This window comes from Palaemon carinicauda, chromosome 4 (assembly GCF_036898095.1).
Source record: "Palaemon carinicauda isolate YSFRI2023 chromosome 4, ASM3689809v2, whole genome shotgun sequence".
Lineage (NCBI taxonomy): Eukaryota > Metazoa > Arthropoda > Malacostraca > Decapoda > Palaemonidae > Palaemon > Palaemon carinicauda.
The window spans coordinates 29,191,212-29,218,533 of record NC_090728.1 but is presented as its reverse complement, the minus strand read 5'-3'; the positions used below and the strand labels follow the sequence as shown (position 1 = coordinate 29,218,533).

Sequence of the window (27,322 nt, the reverse complement as noted above, 5' to 3'; positions counted from 1 at the left end):
ACAGGTTTAGATCTCTTGACCAGGTGAGGAGGTCCCTTGCGATCTCGTACAACGTCATAGAATGGGTCCCTCCTTGCTTGGAGATGTACGCCAAGGCCGTGGTGTTGTCGGAGTTCACCTCCACCACCTTGCCTAGAAGGAGGGACTTGAAGCTTTTCAAGGCTAGATGAACTGCCAGTAGCTCCTTGCAGTTGATATGTAACGTTCTTTGCTCCGAGTTCCAAGTGCCCGAGCATTCCCGACCGTCTAATGTTGCACCCCAGCCCGTGTCCGATGCGTCCGAGAAGAGAACGTGGTTGGGGGTCTGAACAGCCAGGGGCAGACCCTCTCTGAGGTTGATGTTGTCCTTCCACCAAGTCAGTGATGACTTCATCTTCTCGGAAATGGGGATCGAGACCGCTTCTAGCGTCTTGTCCTTTCTCCAGTGAACAGCTAGGTGAAATTGAAGGGGACGGAGGTGCAGTCTCCCTAACGCAATGAACTGGTCCAGTGATGAAAGCGTCCCTATCAGACTCATCCACTGTCTGACTGAACATCGGTCCTTCTTTAGCATGTTCTGGATGCATCCTTGGGCTTGACTTATTCTGGGGGCCAACGGAAAAGCCCGAAAAGCTTGACTGTGAATCTCCATCCCTAGGTACACTATAGTTTGGGATGGGACCAGTTGGGACTTTTCCATATTGACCAGGAGACCCAATTCCTTGGTCAGATCTAGAGTCCACTTTAGATTCTCCAGACAGCGACGACTGGACGAAGCTCTTAGAAGCCAGTCGTCCAAATAGAGGGAGGCTCTGATGTCTGCTAAATGCAGGAATTTGGCAATATTCCTCATCAGTTTCGTAAAGACAAGAGGCGCCGTGCTTAGGCCAAAGCACAGGGCTTGAAATTGGTAGACAACCTTCCCGTAAACGAACCTTAGAAAAGGTTGGGAATCTGGGTGGATGGGGACGTGAAAGTAAGCGTCCTTGAGGTCTAAAGAGACCATCCAGTCTTCCTTCCTGACCGCTGCTAGAACAGACTTTGTCGTCTCCATGGCGAACGTCTGCTTTGTGACAAAGACATTCAGAGCACTGACGTCTAGCACCGGTCTCCACCCTCCTGTCTTCTTTACCACTAAGAAGAGACGGTTGTAGAAGCCCGGGGATTGATGGTCCCGGACTTTGACTACCGCTCCCTTTTCTAGTAAGAGAGACACCTCTTGCTTCAAAGCTAGTCTCTTGTCCTCCTCTCTGTACCTGGGAGAGAGGTCGATGGGAGTCGTTGCTAGAGGGGGCTTGCGCAAGAATGGGATCTTGTACCCTTCTCTGAGCAACTTCACAGATTGTGCATCTGCGCCCCTGTTCTCCCAGGACTGCCAGTAGTTCTTGAGTCTGGCTCCCACTGCTGTCTGAAGAAGGTGGCAGTCAGACTCTGCCTCTAAAGGACTTGGTACCTTTCTTCTTACTCCCACGTTTCCCTTCGGCACGAGCACCTCCTCTGCTGGAGGCTCTGCCACGAAAGGGCGGAATAAATCTTGACGCTGGAGTATCCATCCTGGGTCTAGACACGGTAGGCAAAGGGGTGGCTTTGCGGGCAGATGACGCAACCAGGTCATGCGTGTCTTTTTGAATCAAGGAGGCAGCAATCTCCTTGATCAACTCCTCTGGGAAAAGGCACTTCGAGAGAGGAGCAAACATAAGCTCCGATCTCTGACATTGTGTTACTCCAGCTGACAAGAAGGAGCAAAGGTTTTCCCGTTTCTTGAGGACCCCGGAAACGAACGAAGCCGCAAGCTCACTGGAACCGTCCCGTATGGCCTTGTCCATGCAGGACATAATGAGCATGGAAGTTTCCTTGTCAGAAGGGGAGGTCTTCCTGCTCAACGCTCCCAAACACCAATCCAAAAAGTTAAACACTTCGAAGGCTCTGAACACTCCTTTCATCAGATGGTCTAAATCTGAAGGAGTCCAACAAATCTTGGAGCGTCTCATGGCCAGCCTGCGGGGAGAGTCTACTAGACTTGAGAAGTCGCCCTGGGCAGAGGCAGGAACTCCCAAGCCGAGAACTTCTCCCGTGGGATACCAGACGCTCGATCTGGAAGCGAGTTTCGCAGGGGGAAACAAGAATGCTGTCTTCCCAAGGTGCTTTTTGGACTGCATCCAATCTCCCAACAATCTTAAAGCTCTCTTGGACGAGCGGGCGAGGACGAGCTTCGTAAAGGCAGGCGCGGATGACTGCGTGCCTAAAGCGAACTCAGATGGAGGAGAGCGTGGGGCTGCAGAAACAAACTGATCAGGATACATATCCTTGAACAGTGCAAGAACTTTCCTAAATTCCAAGGAGGGAGGCGAGGTCTTGGGTTCGTCGATGTCCGTGTGCGGGTCGTCAAGGTGTGCAGCGTCGTCATCATCAGAGAGTCCATCATCTGAATGCTGAGGAGGAAGCGGCAAAGGAGTAGGAATTGGCTGGTCAGCTGAGTCCGGCAGCACGGGTGCATGCGTGACTGCACTGGACGCAACGTCATGGAACTGTTGGCCAGTCTGTGAGCTGGCAACAACCATAGCTGCGCGGGGGCGCAAAGCGTCTACTCCTGACTGTCTAGTCTGCTGTGGGCGAGTAGTGGTAACCACAGTGGGTTGCAGAGGTTGACGCACCGCGTCAAAACAAAACAACTTAGGTTGTTGTTGTAACTCGCGAACGTCAACGGAGGGTTCCGTGCGTCGCTGAACGTCAACATGCGGCTGGCAGGGTACACTGCGCATGGGTGGCGGGACTCTCACAGCTGGAGTGCGGGAGAAGGTAGCCTCAGCGTCAACTGGACGCACAACCGTGGTTGGTTGTAGGCTAACGGGTGCAGCGTCAACCTTCTCCGCACGAAAGTCCTGCATTAAAGATGTTAACTGTGTCTGCATAGTCTGCAGCAAAGACCACTTAGGGTCTACAGTAGCAGGTGCGGCAACAGACGGTGTTACTGCCTGTTGCGGTACCGCTTTGCCTCTCTTAGGAGGTGTGCAGTCATCGGAAGACTGCAGCGAGTCCGAACTGACCCAGTGGCTACAACTGGGCCGTTGGACTTGCGCGGAAGGGACCGACTTGCGTTTGAGAGGTCGTGAGACCTTGGTCCATTGTTTCTTCCGAGAAACATCTTCCGCAGACGAGGAATAAATGGGCTCTCTCGTCTTCTTGTGGGTGGGGCGATCTTGGCAAGATACGTCCGAAACCACGGAGGGAACGTCTGTCCGCTGATTAAAGCCTGTCGAACCCTTTGGTCGTACGACATTGCTTCTCCCCTGGGCTTGGGAGCTTGCAAGAGGTCCCGGACTGGGAGGACGACAGGCACGAACAGACGCACCCTCAAGCGCAACACTAACACTTTCCACAACACTACCACTCACTTTGTCACTACCCACTGCACTCTTACCCTTCAACTCCTTGACGTCTGCCATGAGTTGGTTACGGTCACACGCCAATGACTCGACTCTCTCACCCAGAGCCTGGATGGCACGCATCATATCTGCCATCGAAGGTTGTTGAGTGCTAGAAGGGGGATCAGGAGCAACCACTACAGGGGAAGGAATAGGTTGTGGGGCATGGGGAGAGGAAAAATCAACGGAGCGAGATGAACTTCTCCTGACTCTATCTCTCTCTAGCCTACGTGAATATTTCAGGAATTAGAGAAAATCGAATTCCGAAAGCCCAACGCATTCCTCACATCGATCTTCCAATTGACAGGTTTTACCCCGACAATTGGAACAAATGGTGTGCGGATCGATAGAGGCCTTCGGAAGACGCCTTGAACAGTCCCTAGCACTACACTTTCTGTATTTAGGGACTTGAGAAGGGTCAGCCATCTTGAATTAGTCAAAGGGGAATTCAAAATCTATCCAAGTCGTCAACAAATAATCCAAAATTCAATAAAAGAATGCAAGGAAGTATTGAAGATAACCTCTGCAAAGCGAAAGCTAATAACTAGAAATGTGTACTTCACCAAAATCTGTGAAAACCAATCCAGTAAGCAACAGCGTATTTAGTAGGTCTTGCCGGTGGCACGACAGAGAGAAAATTGGTTCTGTGTTTACATGGAGTACTTGAGTACCTGCTCGACAGATGGCGCTGTTGATGTACACCCCCTACCTGTATAGCGATCGCTGGGGTATTTTGTCCTTAGGTTTTTCTGTCGGGCAGCAGAGCTGACAGCTTATATGATCACCGGCTAAGTTTAATATTGAAAAAATAAAAATCATGTACACTTATATGCATTTAATTATCTTCATACTGTAATTTCATATGAAATACTGCAATACAAAATACAGTAGTATAATAATGTTATTTTCATTAGTAAAATAAATTTTTGAATATACTTACCCGATAATCATGTAGCTGTCAACTCCGTTGCCCGACAGAAATCTACGGACGTGATACGCCAGCGATCGCTATACAAGAGGGGGGTGTACTCACCAGCGCCATCTGTGGTCAGGTACTGCAGTACTTCTTGTCAACACCACCTCAATTTTTCCTCGGTCCACTGGTTCTCTATGGGGAGGAAGGGTGGGTCAATTAAATCATGATTATCGGGTAAGTATATTCAAAAATTTATTTTACTAATGAAAATAACATTTTTCAATATTAATCTTACCCGATAATCATGTAGCTGATTCACACCCAGGGAGGTGGGTGAAAACCAGTGTACATGTTAATCAAGAAGCTAAGTATCCCGTATTTCATATTATCAGTTATTCAAAATAACAAATGAAATTATAAGTACCTGGTAAGGAAGTCGACTTGAACCATTACTCTGCCTTTAATAAGTACGTCTTCCTTACTGAGCGCAGCGGTCCTCTTAGGAGGCTGAATAACTCTAAGGTGCTGAAGTATAAAGGGCTGCAACCCATACTAAAGGACCTCAACACAACCTCTAACCTAGGCGCTTCTCAAGAAAGAATTGACCACCCGCCAAATCAACAAGGATGCGGAAGGCTTCTTAGCCCACCGTAACAACCCAAAACAACAATAAAAGCATTCAAGAGAAAGGTTAAAAAAGGTTATGGGATTAAGGGAATGTAGTGGTTGAGCCCTCACCTACTACTGCACTCGCTGCTACGAATGGTCCCAGGTTGTAGCAGTTCTCGTAAAGAGACTGGACATCTTTGAGATAGAATGATGCAAACACTGACTTGCTCCTCCAATAGGTTGCATCCATAATACTCTGCAGAGAACGGTTCTGTTTGAAGGCCACTGAAGTAGCCACAGCTCTCACTTCGTGTGTCCTTACCTTCAGCAAAGCAAGGTCTTCATCCTTCATGTGAGAATGAGCTTCTCTAATCAGAAGCCTTATGTAATAAGAAACTGCGTTCTTGGACATAGGCATCGAAGGTTTCTTAATGGCACACCATAAGGCCTCTGATTGCCCTCGTATAGGCTTTGACCTTTTAAGATAGTACTTTAGAGCTCTGACAGGGCAAAGAACTCTCTCTAGTTCGTTACCCACCATGTTGGAAAGGCTAGGAATTTCGAACGATCTAGGCCAAGGACGTGAAGGAAGTTCATTTTTTGCCAAAAAACCGAGCTGTAAGGAACATGTAGCTGTTTCAGATGTGAAACCTATGTTCCTGCTGAAGGCGTGAACCTCACTAACTCTTTTGGCTGTTGCAAGGCAGACGAGGAAAAGAGTTTTGAGAGTAAGGTCTTTGAAAGAGGCTGACTGGAGAGGTTCAAATCTAGGTGACATAAGGAACCTTAGGACTACGTCTAGATTCCAGCCTGGAGTGGACAAGCGACGTTCTTTAGAGGTCTCAAAAGACCTAAGGATGTCCTGTAGATCTTTGTTGGAGGAAAGATCCAAGCCTCTGTGGCGGAAAACTGCTGCCAACATACTTCTGTACCCCTTGATCGTAGGAGCCGAAAGAGATCTAACATTCCTAAGATGTAACAGGAAGTCAGCAACTTGGGTTACAGTGGTACTGGTAGAGGAAACTGCATTGGCTCTGCACCAGCTTCGGAAGACTTCCCACTTGGATTGATAGACTCTGCGAGTGGATATCCTCCTTGCTCTGGCAATCGCTCTGGCTGCCTCCTTCGAAAAGCCTCTAGCTCTAGAGAGTCTTTCGATAGTCTGAAGGCAGTCAGACGAAGAGCGTGGAGGCTTGGGTGTACCTTCTTTACGTGAGGTTGACGTAGAAGGTCCACTCTTAGAGGGAGAGTCCTGGGAACGTCGACCAGCCATTGCAGTACCTCTGTGAACCATTCTCTTGCAGGCCAAAGGGGAGCAACCAACGTCAGCCGTGTCCCTTCGTGAGAGACGAACTTCTGAAGAACTCTGTTGATGATCTTGAACGGCGGGAATGCATACAGATCGAGGTGGGACCAATCCAGCAGAAAAGCATCCACGTGAACTGCTGCCGGGTCTGGGATCGGGGAACAGTACAATGGGAGCCTCTTGGTCATCGAGGTAGCGAACAGATCTATCGTTGGCTGACCCCACAAGGCCCAAAGCCTGTTGCACACGTTCTTGTGAAGGGTCCATTCTGTGGGGATGACTTGACCCTTCCTGCTGAGGCGATCTGCCGAGACATTCATATTGCCCTGAATGAATCTCGTTACCAGCGTGAGCTTTCGACTTCTTGACCAAATGAGGAGGTCCCTTGCTATCTCGAACAGCTTCCTCGAATGAGTCCCTCCCTGCTTGGAGATGTACGCCAAGGCTGTGGTGTTGTCGGAGTTCACCTCCACCACCTTGTTTAGCAGGAGGGACTTGAAGTTCATTAAGGCCAGATGTACTGCCAACAACTCCTTGCAATTGATGTGAAGCATTTCCTGTTCCTTGTTCCATGTCCCCGAGCATTCCTGTCCGTCCAAGGTTGCGCCCCAGCCCGAGTCTGATGCGTTCGAGTAGAGATGAAGATCGGGGGTCTGAACAGCTAAAGAGAGACCCTCCTTGAGAAGGATGTTGCTCTTCCACCACATTAGAGTAGTCCTCATCTCTTTGGTAACAGGAATAGAGACCGCCTCGAGCGTCATATCCTTGTCCCATTGAGCTGCTAGATGGTACTGAAGGGGGCGGAGGTGGAGTCTCCCTAACTCGGTGAACAGGGCTAACGATGACAGAGTCCCTGTTAGACTCATCCACTGTCTCACCGAGCATCTGTTCTTCTTCAGCATGCTCAGGATGCACTCTAGGGCTTGGTTGATTCTTGGGGCCGACGGAAAAGCCCGAAAAGCTTGACTCTGAATCTCCATTCCCAGGTAAACGAGGGTTTGGGAAGGAACAAGCTGGGACTTCTCTAAATTGACCAATAGACTCAGTTCCTTGGTCAAATCCAAAGTCCATCTGAGACTCTCCAGACAGCGACGACTTGTGGGGGCTCTTAAAAGCCAGTCGTCTAAATAAAGGGAGGCTCTGATGTCCGCCAAGTGAAGGAATTTCGCAATATTCCTCATCAGTCGCGTAAACACCAGAGGTGCCGTGCTTAGGCCAAAACACAGGGCTTGGAATTGGTACACAACCTCTCCAAAGACGAATCTCAGAAAAGGTTGGGAGTCTGGATGGATGGGAACGTGAAAGTAGGCATCTTTCAGATCCAACGAGACCATCCAGTCCTCCTGCCTGACCGCTGCTAGGACCGACTTCGTCGTCTCCATAGTGAACGTCTGCTTGGTGACATAAGCATTGAGCGCACTGACGTCCAGCACCGGTCTCCAACCTCCTGTCTTCTTGGCCACCAGGAAGAGACGGTTGTAAAAGCCCGGGGATTGATGATCCCGGACTATCACCACTGCCTCCTTCTGTAACAGGAGCGACACCTCTTGATGTAACGCTAGCCTCTTGTCCTTTTCCTTGTAGTTGGGAGAGAGGTTGATGGGAGAAGTGGTCAGAGGGGGATTGCGGCAGAACGGAATTCTGTAACCCTCCCTTAGCCACTTGACAGACTGAGCGTCTGCACCTCTTCTTTCCCAGGCTTGCCAGAAGGTCTTGAGTCTGGCTCCTACAGCTGTCTGGAGAGGAGGAGAGTCAATGCTTGCTTTTCGTGGACTTGGCACCTTTCTTGGACCTGCCCCTGTGACCGTCTGGGCGGGTACTTCCTCGGCTGGGGGCTCTGCCACGAAAGGGCGGAATAAATCTGGTAGCAGGTGTATCAGCCACTGGGGTGCGGTAAGTTCTCGGTACTGAAGGTACAACCTTAGCCTTACGTGCTGAAGAGGCCACGAGGTCATGCGTATCCTTCTGTATAAGAGCCGCAGCCATCTCTTTGATTAGATCCTCAGGAAACAGGAACTTGGAGAGAGGAGCAAACAGTAACTGTGACCTCTGGCAAGAGGTGATACCAGTAGAAAGGAAGGAGCAAAGTTGTTCCCTTTTCTTGAGGACTCCCGAGACAAAAATAGAAGCAAGTTCGCCAGAACCATCGCGAATTGCTTTGTCCATACAGGACATGATCAGCATGGCCGAGTCTTTGTCAGAAGGGGCAGTCTTCTTGCTCGAGGCCCCCAGGCACCAGTCGAGGAAATTAAAAATTTCAAAGGCGCGAAAGACTCCCTTCAAGAAGTGGTCCAGATCAGAAAAGGTCCAGCAGACCTTAGAGCGTCTCATAGCCGACCTACGGGGAGAGTCAACCAAACTTGAGAAGTCAGCCTGGGCAGAGGCAGGGATCCCCAAGCCTGGTTCCTCTCCCGTGGCATACCAGACGCCCGACTTAGAAGTCAGCTTAGGAGGAGGAAACATAAAAGACGTCCTTCCCAGTTGCTGCTTGGACTGCAACCAATCCCCTAAAATTCTCAAAGCTCTCTTTGATGATCTAGAGAAGACAAGCTTAGTGTAGGCAGACTTAATAGGCTGCATGCCTAGAGAAAACTCGGATGGAGGAGAACGAGGGGTAGCAGGAACAAAGTGTTCAGGGTATAACTCTCTGAACAGAGTCAGGACCTTACGAAAGTCAATGGAGGGTGGCAACGATTTGGGTTCCTCCACATCAGAAGAAGGATCATCCAGGTGGGCAGCTTCATCCTCAGAAACCTCATCACCTGAGGGTTGAGAAGCGAGAGGTAACGATAAAGCGGTATGCTGAATGGCTGAATCCTGAAGAACGGGTGCATGCGCACTTGCGGATTCATCATCAAGTCTCTGCTGAAGAGGATGAGGGCTGGTAATGACAAAGTCATGAGGCTGGGATGAAGGAGGTTCTGCGGGGGTCTGAGGAGCAAGCGAGGTGAGAAGCGAATGCTGTAAGGCATGAGGCTCATGCTGCATAGTCTGCGGTTCATGTTGAATGGGAAGAGGCTCATGCTGCGAAGAATGCGGTTGCTGCATGCGTTGAGGTGGCTGCCTCATAGCATGAGGTTCCTGCCTCAAGAGTTGCGCCTGCCTCAAGGGTTGAGGAGGTGGCTGCGCAGAGAGAGGCTCTTGCCTCAAGAGTTGAGGTTCTTGCCTCAAGAGTTGAGGTTCTTGCCTCAAGAGTTGAGGTTCTTGCCTCAAGAGTTGAGGTTCTTGCCTCAAGAGTTGAGGTGCTTGCCTCGAGAGTTGAGGTTCTCGCCTCAAGAGTTGAGGTTCTTGCCTCAAGAGTTGAGGTGGCTGCCGCAAGAGTTGAGGTTGCTGCCTCAAGGATGGTGGAGGTAGCCGCAACGCAAGAGGTTGCTGCCTCGAGGATGGAGGAGGTTGTCGCAACGCATGAGGCTCCTGCCTCAAGGGTAGAGGAGGTTGCTGCAAAGCATAAGGCTCCTGCCTCAAGTGTTGAGGAGGTTGCCGCATAGCAAGAGGCTCCTGCCTCAAGGAAAGTGGAGGTTGCTGCACAGCGCTGGTATCTGGCAACTCCCAATGCGGCAGCTCACGCATGGAGGCAGGTTGAGGAACCTCAACATCATACGTCTGGCAGGGTGGACTGCGCAGAGGTGGAGGAGCGCTCGCAGGAGGAGGTGTGCTAACCTTCTCTGCCTGAAACTCCTGCATCAACACCGCAAGCTGCGACTGCATAGTCTGCAGCATAGCCAACTTGGGATCAACAGAAGTTGGGGCAGAGGCCTGTTGAGGCATCGCTTTACCTCTCTTAGGAGGCGTGCAGCCATCAGATGACTGCGGCGAGTCCGAACTGGCCCAGTGGCTACACCTGGGCTGTTGGACTCGCTCGGTCTGGACCTTACGCTTAAGAGGCCTTGAGACCTGGGTCCAGCGTTTCCTCCCGGAAACTTCTTCCGCAGACGAGGAAATTAAGGGCTCAATCGTCTGAGAGTGGAAGTGACGATCTCTATAAGATACGCCTGCAACCACTGAGGATACTACTGTGCGCCGATCAAGGCCTGCCGAACCCTTTTGCCCTTCGACATTGCTTCTCCCCTGGGCTTGGGAGCTTGCAAGAGGTCCCGGACTGGGAGGACGACTGGCACGCACAGAAGTATCCTCATGCGCAACACTGACACTGACACTAGGCACAGCACTGGCACTACCACTTCCCACTGCACTTTTCACTTTAAGTTCCTTGACATCTGCCAAGAGAAATTTGTGGTCACTCACTACAGACTCCACCTTATCACCTAAAGCCTGAATGGCACGTAACACATCCGACATATCAGGCTGAGCACTAGTAATAGGTTCGGGGGTCACCACTACAGGGGAAGGAAAAGGTTGAGGATCATGGGGGGAGGAATAAACCAAAGAGCGAGAAGAACTCCTCCTAACTCTCTCCCTCTCTAACTTAGCCGTATACTTGAGGAATTCATTAAAATCGAATTCCGAAAGCCCGGCACATTCCTCACATCGATCTTCCAACTGACAGGATTTTCCCCTACAGTCGGAACAAACGGTGTGAGGATCAACCGAGGCCTTCGGAAGACGCCTATTACAAGTCCTAACACTACATCGTCTTTGTCTAGGAGCTTGAGAATGGTCGGACATCTTGAATTAGAGAACAGTCAAGGGGGGTTTCCAAATTAAAGCAAAGATCGTTATACCATTAATCAAAATCAATCCAAAAGCTATCTAAGCTAAGGGAAAAGCTTCCTGTATAGCGAAGGCTAAATTTCAGAGCAATACTTCACCAAAACCGTGAACAAAGACTCCAAAATCAACAGCGTATCCATGTAGGTCTTGCCGGCGGCACGACAGAGGAAAAATTGAGGTGGTGTTGACAAGAAGTACTGCAGTACCTGACCACAGATGGCGCTGGTGAGTACACCCCCCTCTTGTATAGCGATCGCTGGCGTATCCCATCCGTAGATTTCTGTCGGGCAACGGAGTTGACAGCTACATGATTATCGGGTAAGATTAATATTGAAAAATGAAGGTGTCACTGCTTTTCCTTAGACAACAGACAAGGCCCCCTAACAGACAAATAGATTTTTATAGTATTTGTATAACTTTCTCAATCAATCTGAATAGGGCAGAAATGAATTATTATCTGGAAACATATGGAACATTACTAAGTAGTTTGTAGAGATGTTACTTAAAACATCTACTTATCACCATTTTCTTGTGCATCCATTACGACAGTTAATCAATTGTGCTATTTATTCATTGTATTTGTATTTTTGTAATCTTTGAATTTATTTGTGTGTACTGTATATACCTTTTTTTTAACCACTGGCTAATTCACCTATATAAATTTTCCAATTTGTGCTATGACTAATCAAGTAATTTTACAGTTGTCTAGGCCTACGTACAAAATACAATCTACTCATTTCTTTGCGCATATATCCATAAAATTTATTTTTTGTCTGCTTGACTGAATGGCTACTCCTTCAAGAGTTTAATATTAATGTTATGGTCTAGCCTTCACTAAGCTGGCCTTCACAAATTTCTTTGATAGCTTACTCTTTTCATTACTGGATGCTCTAAACCATAGCAACATTTTTACAATATACAGCACAGTAGTAAGATTCTTATGTACAGAGCTCTGTACATTATAAAATAATATCAATACATACTATAATAAATAATCATGGAACAAATTCAGTCATAAAATATACAGACTAGTCTTGAGGATTCAGACTAGAGCTTCTTCCTGATCACACCAAAGCTTGTGGTCAGGATTAACAACAAATCGCTTAATAGTATTACAAGTGAGACAAGTAATAACCAAGTGTTTCTGCCGCTTTGAACGATGACGTACTTTAGAGTTTACTCCATAGATAAGAACTGTTCCACAGCCTTTACACAACATGCGTTTCAGTGATGGAGTAAGTCTTATAAGACAACGTCGTCCAACTGCAGATGCCATAGACCCAGTCTGAGATGCTAAAGTTTGGTCAAAATCTACAGAACCCGATTCACTATTATATCCACCCATGTTAACTAAGGCACGTGATGCTTGGACTAGATAGTTTATTCGCTCATAATTTTCACCAACATGACCACCTTTCTGTTTTTTAGGTTGCTGCTCTTGTTTCTCTTTTTCTTGAATTTTATTACAACAGTCTTTATCAGGGGTAATTTCTATATTTTTATTGTTTGAATGTTTCTTACAACTAAGTTGGTTCTGTGGAAAACTTGTTTCTATATTTTCTTGGATTTCATTAACCTGCTGTGCAACTTTTTCACCATTTTCTATGACACAATTCTTTTCTGTTTCTAAATACTGAAAATTAATAGCTGCTTTTTCCCCTGGTGATGCTACAAACCTTGAGGAACAAAGATTTGCATCTGGTGATATTTTTTCACTTACAGTACTCTTTATTTCCACTGGGTGCAACAGGGGACATTCCAACTTTTGTCTTTTTGTTGCCTGTGTTACATCAGACTGCATTTTATAATGTACTTGGACTTCTTGGTTAAAAGATTCTGATGATGTCTCTGCCATTGGTGGTTCATGCATTGCTTGACCTTCTCTATGAAGAGATTCTGATAATGGTTCTAGCTTGGAAGTTTTGTACGTTACTTGGACCTCACGAGCTGTTTCCAATGATGTCTCTACCTTCGGTGGTTCATGCATTATTTGATCTTCTCTATGAAAAGATTCTGATGACGGTTCTAGCTTGGAAGTTTTATGCATTACTTGGACCTCATGAGCTGTTTCCAATGATGTCTCTGCCTTTGGTAGTTCATGCATTATTTGACCTTCTCTATGAATAGATTCTGATGATGGTTCTAGCTTGGAAGTTTTATGCATTACTTGGATCTCATGAGCTGTTTTCAATAATGTCTCTGCCTTTGGTGGTTCATCCAGTACTTGACCTTCTCTATGAATAGATTCTGATGATGGTTCTAGCTTGGAAGTTTTATGCATTACTTGGATCTCATGAGCTGTTTTCAATAATGTCTCTGCCTTTGGTGGTTCATCCAGTACTTGACCTTCTCTATGAATAGATTCTGATGATGGTTCTAGCTTGGAAGTTTTATGCATTACTTGGATCTCATGAGCTGTTTTCAATAATGTCTCTGCCTTTGGTGGTTCATCCAGTACTTGACCTTCTCTATGAATAGATTCTGATGATGGTTCTAGCTTGGAAGATTTATGCATTACTTGGACCTCATGAGCTGTTTTCAATAATGTCTCTGCCTTTGGTGGTTCATCCAGTACTTGACCTTCTCTATGAATAGATTCTGATGATGGTTCTAGCTTGGAAGTTTTATGCATTACTTGGACCTCATGAGCTGTTTTCAATAATGTCTCTGCGTTTGGTGGTTCATCCAGTACTTGACCTTCTCTATGAATAGATTCTGATGATGGTTCTAGCTTGGAAGTTTTATGCATTACTTGGACCTCATGAGCTGTTTCCAATGATGTCTCTGCCTTTGGTAGTTCATGCATTATTTGACCTTCTCTATGAATAGATTCTGATGATGGTTCTAGCTTGGAAGTTTTATGCGTTACTTGGACCTCATGAGCTGTTTCTAATGATGTCTCCATCCCAGATGGTTCATGCATTGCTTGGTCTTCTTTCTGAAAATTTCCTGATGATGCTTCTGTTTTTGATATTTCATATACTGCTTTGCTTACAATCTGATGAGATCCTGAAGATGCTTTCATATTTGGTAGTTCATTCATTACTTGGTCTTCTTTTTGAAGAGTTTCTGGTATTGCCTCCCTTTCTGATGCTTCATGTGTTACTTGGCTTCCTAGTGGAAGTGTGTCTGATGACTTGTCCATTATAATGTGATATTTGATATCTTGACTTTTTTTATAGTTATTAATGCTGTTTAAAAATTACCTTATGATAAAATTATCTTTCCTTCTTTGTTCATGACATTACACTGCTAATCTTCCTCATCCAGTGAAAGCTGTCCATATCTATATCAGCCAAGACATGTAAAATTCACGATGAACTCCGTACAGTATTGCCCATTTCATAGAGATTCTAGCATTGTATAACTGCCTGCAGAGAAAGAAAAAACTTTTGTTTTATCAAATCTTTAAAATATAATCTAAGATGTACTACATACACACTGGTAACTAATAAGAAATACCGATACTTACCTTCTTCAAGTAAATGTTAATCAAACAATTTTTTTCTTTGACAAAAAAATAGACTTGCCAAAAACTAACTTAAATGAGACAATATAAAATGTTATTTTCCTTAGTAAAATAAATTTTTGAATATACTTACCCGATGATCATGTAGCTGCAACTATGTTGCCCGACAGAAAAAACCTAAGGTCGGGATACGCCAGCGATCGCTATACAGTTGGGGGTGTACAACAACAGTGCCATCTGTCGAGTAGGTACTCAGGTACTTCTTGTCAACAAGAACCAATTTTCTCCTCGGTCCACTGGGTCTCTATGGGGAGGAAGGGAGGGTCCTTAAATTCATGATCATCGGGTAAGTATATTCAAAAATTTATTTTACTAAGGAAAATAACATTTTTCAATATTAATCTTACCCGATGATCATGTAGCTGATTCACACCCAGGGGGGTGGGTGGAGACCAGCATACATGTTAACATTAGAAGCTAAGTATCCCGTATTTCATTTTAGCAGTTATTCAAAATAACAAACATAAAATAAATAAGTACCTGGTAAGGAAATCGACTTGAACCATTACTCTGCCTTTTTAAGTACGTCTTCCTTACTGAGCCTAGCGATCCTCTTATGATGCTGAGCGACTCCTAGGTGCTGAAGTATGAAGGGCTGCAACCCATACTAAAGGACCTCATCACAACCTCTAATCTAGGCGCTTCTCAAGAAAGAATTTGACCACCCGCCAAATCAACCAGGATGCGAAAGGCTTCTTAGCCTTCCGTACAACCCAAAAACAACAATAAAAAGCATTTCAAGAGAAAGATTAAAAAAGGTTATGGGATTATGGGAATGTAGTGGTTGAGCCCTCACCTACTACTGCACTCGCTGCTACGAATGGTCCCAGGGTGTAGCAGTTCTCGTAAAGAGACTGGACATCTTTAAGGTAAAATGATGCGAAGACTGACTTGCTTCTCCAATAGGTTGCATCCATTACACTCTGCAGAGAACGGTTCTGTTTGAAGGCCACTGAAGTAGCGACAGCTCTAACTTCATGTGTCCTTACCTTCAGCAAAGCATGGTCTTCCTCATTCAGATGAGAATGGGCTTCTCTAATCAAAAGCCTGATGTAATAAGAAATTGCGTTCTTTGACATCGGTAAAGCAGGTTTCTTAATAGAACACCATAAAGCTTCTGATTGTCCTCGTAATGGCTTTGTACGTCTTAAATAGTACTTAAGAGCTCTTACTGGGCATAGTACTCTCTCCTGTTCGTTTCCAACCAAATTGGACAGGCTTGGGATCTCGAACGATTTGGGCCAAGGACGAGAAGGAAGCTCGTTTTTAGCTAAAAAACCAAGCTGTAAGGAACATGTAGCCGTTTCAGATGTAAAACCTATGTTCCTGCTGAAGGCGTGAATCTCACTGACTCTTTTAGCTGTTGCCAAGCAAACAAGGAAAAGAGTCTTCAAAGTGAGATCTTTAAAAGAGGCTGATTGAAGCGGTTCGAACCTTGCTGACATCAGGAACCTTAAAACCACGTCTAAGTTCCAACCTGGTGTGGCTAACCGACGCTCCTTTGAGGTCTCAAAAGACTTAAGGAGGTCCTGTAGATCTTTGTTGGTGGAAAGATCTAAGCCTCTGTGGCGGAAGACTGCTGCCAACATGCTTCTGTAACCTTTGATCGTAGGAGCTGATAGGGATCTTACATTCCTTAGATGTAAAAGGAAGTCAGCTATCTGCGTTACAGAGGTACTGGTTGAGGAAACTGAATTCGCCTTGCACCAGCTTCGGAAGACTTCCCATTTTGACTGGTAGACCTTGAGAGTGGATGTCCTCCTTGCTCTGGCAATCGCTCTGGCTGCCTCCTTCGAAAAGCCTCTAGCTCTTGAGAGTCTTTCGATAGTCTGAAGGCAGTCAGACGAAGAGCGTGGAGGCTTGGGTGTACCTTCTTTACGTGCGGCTGACGCAGAAGGTCCACTCTTAGAGGAAGAGTCCTGGGAACGTCCACTAGCCATTGCAGTACCTCGGTGAACCATTCTCTCGCGGGCCAGAGGGGAGCAACCAACGTCAACCGTGTCCCTTCGTGAGAGGCGAACTTCTGCAGTACCTTGTTGACAATCTTGAACGGGGGGAACGCATACAGGTCTAGATGGGACCAATCCAGAAGAAAGGCATCTACGTGAACTGCTGCTGGGTCCGGAATCGGTGAGCAATAATTTGGGAGCCTCTTGGTCATCGAGGTAGCGAACAGATCTATGGTGGGCTGACCCCACAGGGCCCATAGTCTGCTGCAAACATTCTTGTGAAGGGTCCACTCTGTGGGGATGACCTGACCCTTCCGGCTGAGGCGGTCTGCCATGACATTCATGTCGCCTTGAATGAACCTCGTTACAAGAGATATCTTTCGATTTCTTGACCAGGTGAGGAGGTCCCTTGCGATCTCGAACAACTTCCTCGAATGAGTCCCTCCTTGCTTGGAGATGTACGCCAAGGCTGTAGTGTTGTCGGAGTTCACCTCCACCACCTTGCCTAGAAGGAGGGACTTGAAGCTTCTCAAGGCCAGATGAACTGCCAATAGCTCCTTGCAGTTGATGTGAAGTGCTCTTTGATCCGGATTCCACGTGCCCGAGCATTCCCGTCCGTCCAGTGTCGCACCCCAGCCCGTGTCCGATGCGTCCGAGAAGAGAAGGTGGTCGGGGGTCTGAACAGCCAATGGTAGACCTTCCTTGAGAAGAATGCTGTTCTTCCACCAAGTCAGCGCAGACTTCATCTCTTCGGATATAGGAACTGAGACTGCTTCTAGCGTCATGTCCTTTCTCCAGTGAGCAGCTAGATGATACTGAAGGGGTCGGAGGTGGAGTCTCCCTAACGCGATGAACTGGGCCAGCGATGAAAGCGTCCCTGTTAGACTCATCCACTGTCTGACTGAACATCAGTTCCTTCTCAGCATGCTCTGGATGCATTCTTGGGCTTGACTGATTCTGGGGGCCGACGGAAAAGCCCGAAAAGCTCGACTCTGAATCTCCATACCTAGATAGACTATAGTTTGGGACGGGACGAGTTGGGACTTTTCTATATTGACCAAGAGACCCAATTCCTTGGTCAGATCCATAGTCCATTTGAGATTCTCCAGACAGCGACGACTTGACGGAGCTCTTAAAAGCCAGTCGCCCAAATAGAGCAGTGGTTCTTAACCTGGGGTACCTGTACCCCCAAGGGGTACGAAACCTTAAGCCTGGGGGTACGAGACATGATACCCAGTGCAATGGTAGCTACAGTATATTTACCATGAGAAAGCAAAACATGTATTTTCCAATTATTTCTCTTACTATAATTGTCTAAATTATTTTTTTTTAAGTTAGTGCTGTAAACAATTTTCTTATGTTTTCTATGGTTTCATATACATTTTCTTGATGTCTCGTACGGTTCGTGTTCGCGTTGTTCCTGACTCTGAAACATGCTGCATGTGCACTGTGCTGTGTGGAGTTGAGTCAATGTGAACAGTGTGAATTGGGTCTGCATTTTTTTTGTGTTCGAGTTGCTGATAGTATTGAGGTGAATTACTGGTGAGTGTGTCATTTTTTATTTGTGAAATGTAATTTTTGGATTATCATTTTATTCGTCACAATATGTTTTTTAGTGTGGTATAACTCTAATATTGTCAAGAATAGATGTATAATTGATAAAAGATATATAATTTTGAAGGTACTGTTATGTGCATGAGGAGGAATATAGTGGACTTAGGGATGGCTTGACCAGGGTGAGGGGTCGGGGATGAGTTGGACAAAAAATGGTCTGACTTGGTCAAAAACTGGTATGTGTTGGTCAAAGCATGGCTTGAGTTGGTCAAAATATGGCTTGAACTGGTAAAAAAATTCCTTTGGTAAATAAATTACCTGGATTGGTCAAACAATGGCCTGAGTTGATCAAAACAATCCCTTGAGTTGGTAAAAAAAAAAAATGTCCTGAGAAGGTTAAACTGTCCTGAGTTGGTAAAAAATGGTCTCAGTTGGTAAAAAAATGGCCTTACCCTCCCACAATAACATACACTTCGAGCCATCCCTGGGTGAACTGTGTATTGTGCTGGTGGTGATACGTTATTTTATTTCGATTGTAACATGTTGTAACTGTTATAACATCCAGGCCTGCATTTTTCCAGGTAGTATCGGTGTGATCAAGATCTAGTAACTATGTCTAAGAAACGCAAGTGGAACGACGACTACATTCGTTATGGTTTTACCTGTATGACTGAGGCAGATGGAACTCAACGACCACAGTGCATCCTCTGCAGCACAGTCTTTGCAAATGCAAATCTCAAACCATCAAGACTCAATGAACACTTCAACAATCGGCATGGAGGCACAGATGCTGGACATGACTTGAACAGCTTGAAGATCAAGCGGGAACGATTTGATCGTAGTGGTACCCAGTCAAAGCTAGGTTTTGTGCCAGTTGAGAAACCTTTGTTGCAAGCATCTTATGAAGTTACCCTTTTGTGTTCAAAAAGGAAAAAAGCTCACACTACTGCAGAGGAGCTTGTTAAACCTTGTGCATTAGAGTGAGTATTCAGCTGGACGAGTTTTTGCAGCCAGTTGATGGCATTTGTTCGGTATGTGAAGGAGAAAGAAGTGGTGGAAGAATTCTTATTTTGTAAACCTCTGAAAACTACTGCAAAAGCAACTGATGTGTTCAGTCTTGTGAAAGAGTTCTTCTTGGAACATGAAATGACTCTCAACATGTGTGGTTCAATTTGCACTGATGGAGCCCCTGTCATGCTTGGAAATAAATCAGGCTTTGCTACCCCAGTGAAAAAAGAGGTTCCCCATGTAACTGTCACTCACTGTGTGTTGCATCGTCATGCATTCGCTACAAAGACGCTGCCAGAAAAATTGAAGATTGTTTTATCAGTTGTTGTGCGTGCTGTAAATTTCATCAGAGGACGGGCAGTGAATCACCGTCTTTTTGCATCTTTTTGTGAAGAAATTGGAACTGAGCACAGTGTTCTTCTTTACCACACAGAAGTGAGGTGGCTTTCCTGTGGCAGGGTACTTACACGTGTATTTGAACTTCATGAAGAAATTATGCAATTTCTCAGAAATCAAGGCAGTGAAATTGCTGACCATTTTGAAAATAGGGAGTTCATTTTGTTTCTGGCATATCTGGCACATGTATTCATGCACCCCAATGAACTGAATGTCTCTATGCAAGGAACAGCGATGAATATGATAACTGCCAGAGAAAAGTTATCTGCCCTCACCAAGAAACTTCCAATGTGGATAAAGAGCATTGAAAGTGAAAATTTTGCAAACTTCCCTTCTCTTGATGAGGCTGCTAGTGCTGAAGAAGAGCTGCCCATCCTGAGTGAAGTAAAAGAACATTTGCAAGAACTGATTCAGTCCTTCCAATGGTATTTTCACCTTGAAGAAGGTTCTGTGGCACAAAGATGGATACGGGATCCATTTCTTTTCAACCTTGATTCCATGGATGATAATGATATCATGAAGATGATCTTGTGGAGTTGCAGACCAATGACAGAATCCGAATGGAGTTTGAAAAAATGCAACTGGATATGTTTTGGTGTGCACAACTCCAAGCAATCCCACAGTTAGCAAGGAGAGCTTTGGAGGTCCTCGTGCTATTTACAACTACATACTTATGTGAGGCAGGTTTTTCAACGCTCCTACACATCAAAACAAAAGCCAGAAACCGTTTGGATGCAAGTGATGACATGCGTCTGGCACTTTCGAAGAAAGAACCTCGTTTGAACAATATCATTAATGAGAAACAACAACAAAAGAGCCACTAAAAATGTGTTGGTGTGCACTATGTAGTAATACTCATTATTATTCATTGTATCCTACCAATTGACACTTTTCATTTGAAATAAAAAAAGTACCTTTCTTCTGTAATTGAAAATCTAATAATTTCTCATCAAGGTTTGTATCACTAATCCTTTTCATATATTTGTATTGTATTTACATTGGATGGGGGTACGAGAAAACTTTCTGACATATCAAGGGGTACGGGCACTGAAAAAGGTTAAGAACCACTGAAATAGAGGGAGGCTCTGATGTCTGCCAAATGCAGGAATTTGGCAATATTCCTCATCAGTTTGGTAAACACTAGAGGTGCCGTGCTTAGGCCAAAGCACAGGGCTTGGAACTGGTAAACGACCTTTCCAAAGACGAACCTTAGGAAAGGTTGGGAGTCTGGATGGACGGGGACGTGAAAGTACGCGTCTTTTAGGTCCAACGAGACCATCCAGTCTTCCTTCCTGACCGATGCTAGCACCGACTTCGTCGTCTCCATGGTGAACGTCTGCTTGGTGACAAAAGCATTGAGAGCACTGACGTCCAGCACCGGTCTCCACCCTCCTGTCTTCTTCGCTACTAAGAAGAGACGGTTGTAGAAGCCCGGGGATTGATGGTCCCGGACTATGACTACCGCTCCCTTTTGTAGCAAGAGAGACACCTCTTGCTGTAAAGCTAGCCTCTTGTCCTCCTCTTTGTAGCTGGGAGAGAGGTTGATGGGAGTAGTTGCTAGAGGGGGCTTGCGCAAGAACGGAATCCTGTACCCCTCTCTTAGCAACTTCACAGACTGTGCGTCTGCACCCCTGTTCTCCCAAGCCTGCCAGTAGTTCTTGAGCCTGGCTCCCACTGCTGTCTGGAGAGGTAGGCAGTCAGACTCTGCCTTTTGAGGACTTGGAACCCTTCTTCTTTTTGCCACGTTGACTGTCGGCACGGGTACCTCCTCTGCTGGAGGTTCTGCCACGAAAGGGCGGAATGAACCTAGACGCTGGTGTGTCCATCCTAGGTCTAGGCACGGAAGGTAAAGCTGTGACTTTACGTGCGGATGACGCCACCAGGTCATGGGTATCCTTCTGGATCAACGAGGCAGCAATCCCCTTGATCAGCTCTTCCGGAAAGAGACACTTGGAAAGCGGAGCAAACATCAACTCCGACTTCTGACATGGTGTGATCCCCGCAGACAAGAAGGAGCAAAGGTGATCTCGCTTCTTAAGAACTCCAGACACGTACGAAGCCGCAAGCTCGCCAGACCCATCCCGAATGGCTTTATCCATGCATGACATGATGAGCATGGCAGAGTCCTTATCCGAAGGGGAGGTCTTTCTGCTTAACGCTCCCAAACACCAGTCCAGGAAGTTGAAGATCTCAAAAGCACGAAAAACTCCCTTCAACAGATGGTCCATGTCCGAAAAGGTCCAGCAAATCTTGGAGCGTCTCATAGCCAGCCTGCGGGGAGAGTCAACCAGACTTGAGAAGTCGCCCTGGGCAGAGGCAGGAACTCCCAAGCCGGGATCTTCTCCCGTGGCATACCAGACGCTAGATTTGGAAGCAAGCTTGGTCGGTGGAAAGATGAAGGATGTCTTCCCAAGTTGCTTCTTGGACTGCAACCACTCTCCCAGTACCCTTAAAGCTCTCTTGGATGAGCGCGCGAGTACGAGTTTCGTAAAGGCAGGAGCTGCTGACTGCATGCCTAAAGCGAACTCAGAGGGAGGTGAGCGCGGGGTTGCAGACACAAACTGGTCCGGATACAACTCCTTAAACAGGGCAAGGACTTTCCTAAAGTCTAAGGAGGGAGGCGTAGTCTTGGGTTCTTCTATGTCGGAGTGCGGATCGTCCAAATGCGCAGCTTCGTCGTCATCAGAGACTCCTTCATCCGAATGCTGAGGAGGAAGCGGCAAAGGAGGAGAAGAAAGCTGAACGGCTGAATCCGGCAGCACGGGTGCATGCATAGCTGCACTGGATCCAACATCATGCCGCTGCTGGTCAGTCTGAGAGCTGGCAACAACAAAAGCGGAGTGATGGTGCGTGGTGGGGACTGCCGTGGGTTGCGGAGACTGCCGCATTGCTTCAAAACACGGCAGCTTGACAGCACCTTCCCACTGCTGATGCGGTAGCTCACGCATGTCAACGGAGGGTGCCGCATGTCGGCTAACGTCAACATGCGTCTGGCAGGGTCGACTGCGCATCGGTGGTGGAGCTCTCACAGGCGGAGTGTGGGAGCAGGCAGCCGCATTATCTGCTGAGCGCACAACCGTGGCAGGTTGTAGGTTAACAGGTGCAGTGTCAACCTTCTCAGCACGATACTCCTGCATGAAGGAAGCAAGCTGAGACTGCATAGACTGCAGCATAGACCACTTAGGGTCTACAGTGGTTGGTGCGGCAACAGACGGAGTGATTGCCTGCTGCGGAACCACTCTACCTCTCTTGGGAGGTGTGCAGTCTTCGGAAGACTGCGGCGAGTCCGAACTGACCCAGTGGCTACACCTGGGCCGTTGGACTCGCTCGGAAGGGACCTTGCGCTTGAGAGGTCGTGAGACCTTGGTCCAACGTTTCTGCCTAGAAACTTCTTCCACAGACGAGGAATGAATGGGCTCACTCGTCTGTTTGTGGATGGGACGATCTCTGCAAGATACGTCCGCAACCACTGAGGGTACATCTGAACGCTGATCAAGGCCTGTCGAACCCTTTGGTCCTTCGACATTGCTTCTCCCCTGGGCTTGGGAGCTTGCAAGAGGTCCCGGACTGGGAGGACGACTGGCACGAACAGATGCACCCTCATCCGTAACACTGACACTGACACTTTTCACCGCACTTGCACTCACTACACTTCCCACTGCACTTTTCTCTTTCAACTCTTTGACATCGGCCAAGAGTTGATTGCGGTCATTAGCTAATGACTCCACTCTGTCACCAAGAGCCTGAATGGCACGCATCATGTCCGCCATCGAGGGTTGAGCACTAGTAGAAGGGTCGGGAGTCACCACTACAGGGGAAGGAATAGGTTGAGGGGCATGGGGAGAGGAAAAATCAAAAGAGCGAGACGAACTCCTCCTGATCCTATCCTTCTCTAGCCTACGTGCATTCTTAAGGAATTCATTAAAATCGAATTCCGAAAGCCCAGCGCATTCCTCACATCGATCTTCCAATTGACAGGATTTACCCCTACAATTGGAACAAACGGTGTGAGGATCTATAGAGGCCTTCGGAAGACGCCTAGAACAGTCCCTAGCGCTACACTGCCTGTACTTAGGGACTTGAGAATGGTCAGACATCTTGAATTAGCCAAGGGGGGAATCCAAAATCTATCAAAGTCGTCAACAATTAATCCAAAACTAATCAAAAAAGCTTGATAAGGTAATGATAATAACTCCTGTACAGCAAAAGCTAATATCTAGAGAGAATACATCACCAAAAAGCGTGAAATCAACTCCAGAAACAACAGCGTATCAAGTAGGTCTTGCCGGTGGCACGACAGAGGAAAAATTGGTTCTTGTTGACAAGAAGTACCTGAGTACCTACTCGACAGATGGCGCTGTTGTTGTACACCCCCCCCTGTATAGCGATCGCTGGCGTATCCCGACCTTAGGTTTTTTCTGTCGGGCAACAGAGTTGCAGCTACATGATCATCGGGTAAGATTAATATTGAAAAATATATTGCCATATAAATGTAATGAAAGTTTCAACATTACATAAATCTTGACAATGTCATTACAGTATTTTAATCCTCACTATTACTCCAATAACATTATTAATTAGCAAATGAAATAATGACGTCAGAATGAATTATGTTATTCAAGTGGCTATGAAATATTTACAATTAAATTCATAAAAAAGAAATTATGCTGACTATCTAAACTTTCTGAAATTTATTTACAGAGCTAAATAATCTAAAGTTATACTGTATAAGTATTTTCATAACATATAAATGAAAACTGAGGTACTGTAGCTTTTCCTATTTTCAAAGGATAGGAATAGAGTAGACTACCTATAGGTCATGTCTATTGTTGTTAACATTATTATCTTATATTTTTACAATGTCTTCTATACTTCACATTACCTGAATTAAAATTACTGTAACTTTTAAAAAAACACTTACTGGTACCTTTTCGAAATCCTCCAGATTAAGGTCTTTTCTAACAGAAATCACCTGTAAAAAGGAAACAATTAATCATGATATTTGTTAGTACTATAGCACATGTATTGTACAGTATTGAAACATACTCCTCTTCCAATCAAGAGTGGATATACTTTTAAAACCAGCATTTGTCCTACTAGATATATATATATATATATATATATATATATATATATATATATATATATATATATATATATATATATATATATATATGTATATATACATATATATATATATATATATATATATATATATATATATATATATATATATATATATAATGTATATATATATATATATATATATATAACGGATTTTGAGCGAAGCGAAAAATCTATTTTTGGGTGAGATAGCCATGGCGTCCTGATGGAAGGTTCCTTTTTGGTAGCTTCCTTGGGTATAAGACTACTAAGATATTCCCAGAGAATTTAACCACAGGTTATCACAGAATTCTAACTTCTGGAGCGAGTATCTCAAAGGTTTCCCTTTAAGACATCGTAATACAACAGGGGACGCGCATGTCTGAACGCGCCACATAGCTATCTTCACCCCGAACAGAGTTAATGCTTCGGTGTGTAAGGACTGAGAATAGCTGGGAGCCGTTCCACAGCTAATCTCACTCGTGGCTACTACTGATACTCGAGACGTAAACAAACGGACGCCATTGCTCTAATGACGTCACGCCCGTCTTCATCCTGAAGCCAGTTGCTGCCCATCACCATGATACAATTGCGTAGGGTGGGAACAAACTGGACGAAGTAGTAGGGAGGGTCCATCAGGACGCCATGGCTATCTCACCCAAAAATAGATTTTTCGCTTCGCTCAAAATCCGTTTTTTGGGCTCAAGCCATGGCGTCCTGATGGAAGAGTACCAGAGAATCAATGTATCGTGGTAGATTTTCCCCCAGTATTAAGTGCCTAGGCATTGACAAAACAGCAAAGTAATCTTAGATAAAGAACCATAGGAACGAAGTATCCTGCCCCCCTTGGCAGGAAGTTCCCATGGGCTATGCCGACGTCAAAGTGGTATTGAAGGGCTATTTATCCTGAGAGAAGAACTTGAAGAACTTAGAGATGAAGCGGAATGTTTGGTATTTGTATAGGAACATTCTGAATTAGACCAGTGGTGGTTGGGCACTGTGTATAGAGTTCATCTCTTGGTTATCAGAAGTAAGTATTCGTGTAGGAACCTTACTGAGACAGGGTGAATATAATTTAGGATTAGACATCTTAAATTCTTCATAACCATAAGAAAGGAGGAATAATTAAAACTATGACAGTATGTATTTCATAGTAAGTAGGAGCTGAAAGAGACGCATAAGTAATAAAATAGAAATTTTATTTCACAATGCAGAAATTAAATAATTTACAGCAAAAGTAAAGTTCATTTACAGTAATAATAATGTACATAGAAATAAAGGCTTGCTCTTGAATCTGAAAAGGAATTTCAGGATTAGTAGGTACTCGTTCTCGAGGAACGCAAGTCTTTAAATAACACATCATGCTCAAGGCATGCGGCACTTGTGTGACACTATGACATTTCACCTGGGATAAGAACAGTTATAAAAGCACTAAGTGTTTTTAGACATCACTATGAATCGCTCGAGGGTCAACATAGGCACCCGAAGAGTTAGAGTCCCAAGTAACTCACTGTTCTACGCAGAGTTAGGTGCAGGTTTCATAACACTACCTGCGGCTACCACAAAATGTTTGACTTCGTGCACTTGTTTCGCGTAATGTTTAAAGAAAACTCGCGAGGACTTCCAGCCCGTAAAGTTTTTAAGGCTTTCAAAGTCCATGCTCTGAAAGAAGTTCAGAGAAGATGCCACTTTTCTAGGATCATGACCAGCGGGTGTACTGTTCGGATCCGCTCTGCGAATGAAGTAGGTGATTTTCGCTCTTAATTGTTTCAGTGACAGGTCGCTGCCCGATGTTTCTCCTTTGAAGAGTTGGCCTCCACCAAAGTTCGAAGTTCTGCGAAGATAGACCTTGAGACTCTCTACTGGACATAGAGAGACATCCTCCTTCAGGGGGCATATTCTCCAAGGGCCCCATCTTTTGGTGGGTAATTCGTTTTTAGCGAGAAACGTCGGATCAGGGGAGAGGGTCACTTCTCCTGAATCGGTAAACAGGATGTGTCCTTCTTCTCTTGATAATGCCACTATTTCGCTGACTCGAGCTCCCGAAGCGAGAGCAAATAAAAATATAACTTTCTGAGTCAGATCCTTGAGGGGGCATGAATCATTGTCCAAGTTGGAGGCGAAATGGAGTACCTTGTCTAGTGACCAGGAGATCGGTTTCGGAGGGGGTGCTGGACGTAGGCGAGCACATGCTTTTGGTAATTTGTTGAAGATGTCGTTGGACAGATCAATTTGGAAAGCATATAGAATTGGTCTAGCCAAGGCCGATTTGCAGGTTGAAATCGTATTGGCTGCTAATCCTTGTCCATGAAGGTGAATGAAGAAGGACATACAGAAATCAATTGTGATTTCTTTAGGATTTTTTGCCTTGACAAAGGAGACCCATTTCCTCCAGGATGATTCATATTGCCGTCTCGTGGATTCGGTCTTGTATTCCTCTAGGAAGTCTAGACTTTTCTTCGAGATCCCAAACCTCTTCTTTGCGGCAAGGGAGAGAAAATCATGAGATGAAGGTCCTTGATTTTCGATGATGAAGCGAAGACAGTCGACTTCTGTACTTGTTGAGAGAGAACTGGGCCCGGGAGAGGGATCAGCTTGGGCTGCAGCTCCAGGACCAGGGGGTACCAGTTGCTCCGGGGCCACTTGGGAGCCACTAGGGCCGCTGTCCCTTTGAAGGTTCTCAGTTTGGAGAGGACTTTCAACAGAAGGTTGGTGGGAGGGAACAGGTAGATCTTGGACCACCTGTTCCAGTCCAGTGACATGGCATCCACCGCTTCTGCTTTGGGGTCCTCGTACGGGGCTACGTACAGAGGAAGTTGATTGTTGTCGCTCGTTGCAAAGAGATCTATCTGAAGTTCTGGGACTTGGTGAGAGATG

General features: G+C 45.8%; 3 protein-coding genes across 4 annotated transcripts; 2 read left to right on the top strand and 1 right to left on the bottom strand.

Moving 5' to 3' along the window:
• Window positions 1–11,245: 11,245 nt before the first annotated feature.
• Rpp21 (ribonuclease P protein subunit Rpp21) lies at window positions 11,246–24,349 on the bottom strand. Of its 2 annotated transcripts, none has more exons than XM_068372108.1 (2): window positions 24,270–24,349; window positions 11,246–14,277 (listed from the first exon to the last, which is right to left on the bottom strand). In XM_068372108.1, the coding sequence occupies exon 2, from the start codon at window positions 14,049–14,051 to the stop codon at window positions 11,949–11,951; it is 2,103 nt and encodes a 700-aa protein (XP_068228209.1). In that variant the 5' UTR covers window positions 14,052–14,277; window positions 24,270–24,349; the 3' UTR covers window positions 11,246–11,948. The 2 variants fall into 2 exon arrangements, with proteins under 2 accessions (XP_068228209.1, XP_068228210.1); XM_068372109.1 differs by having other exon boundaries at window positions 24,264–24,326.
• Window positions 18,551–18,922, top strand: LOC137639334 (protein FAM200C-like). Its single transcript, XM_068371614.1, has one exon. It carries the CDS (start codon window positions 18,551–18,553, stop codon window positions 18,920–18,922), a length of 372 nt encoding a protein of 123 aa, XP_068227715.1.
• Window positions 18,956–19,969, top strand: LOC137639333 (protein FAM200C-like). The gene has a single exon (XM_068371613.1). It carries the CDS (start codon window positions 18,956–18,958, stop codon window positions 19,967–19,969), a length of 1,014 nt encoding a protein of 337 aa, XP_068227714.1.
• Window positions 24,350–27,322: the final 2,973 nt, after the last annotated feature.

Excerpts from the sequence above, each read along its gene's own strand:
- Rpp21 (XM_068372108.1), bottom strand. The coding sequence starts at position 14,051 with ATGGACAAGTCATCAGACACACTTCCACTAGGAAGCCAAGTAACACAT.
- LOC137639334 (XM_068371614.1), top strand. The coding sequence starts at position 18,551 with ATGTCTAAGAAACGCAAGTGGAACGACGACTACATTCGTTATGGTTTT.
- LOC137639333 (XM_068371613.1), top strand. The coding sequence starts at position 18,956 with ATGGCATTTGTTCGGTATGTGAAGGAGAAAGAAGTGGTGGAAGAATTC.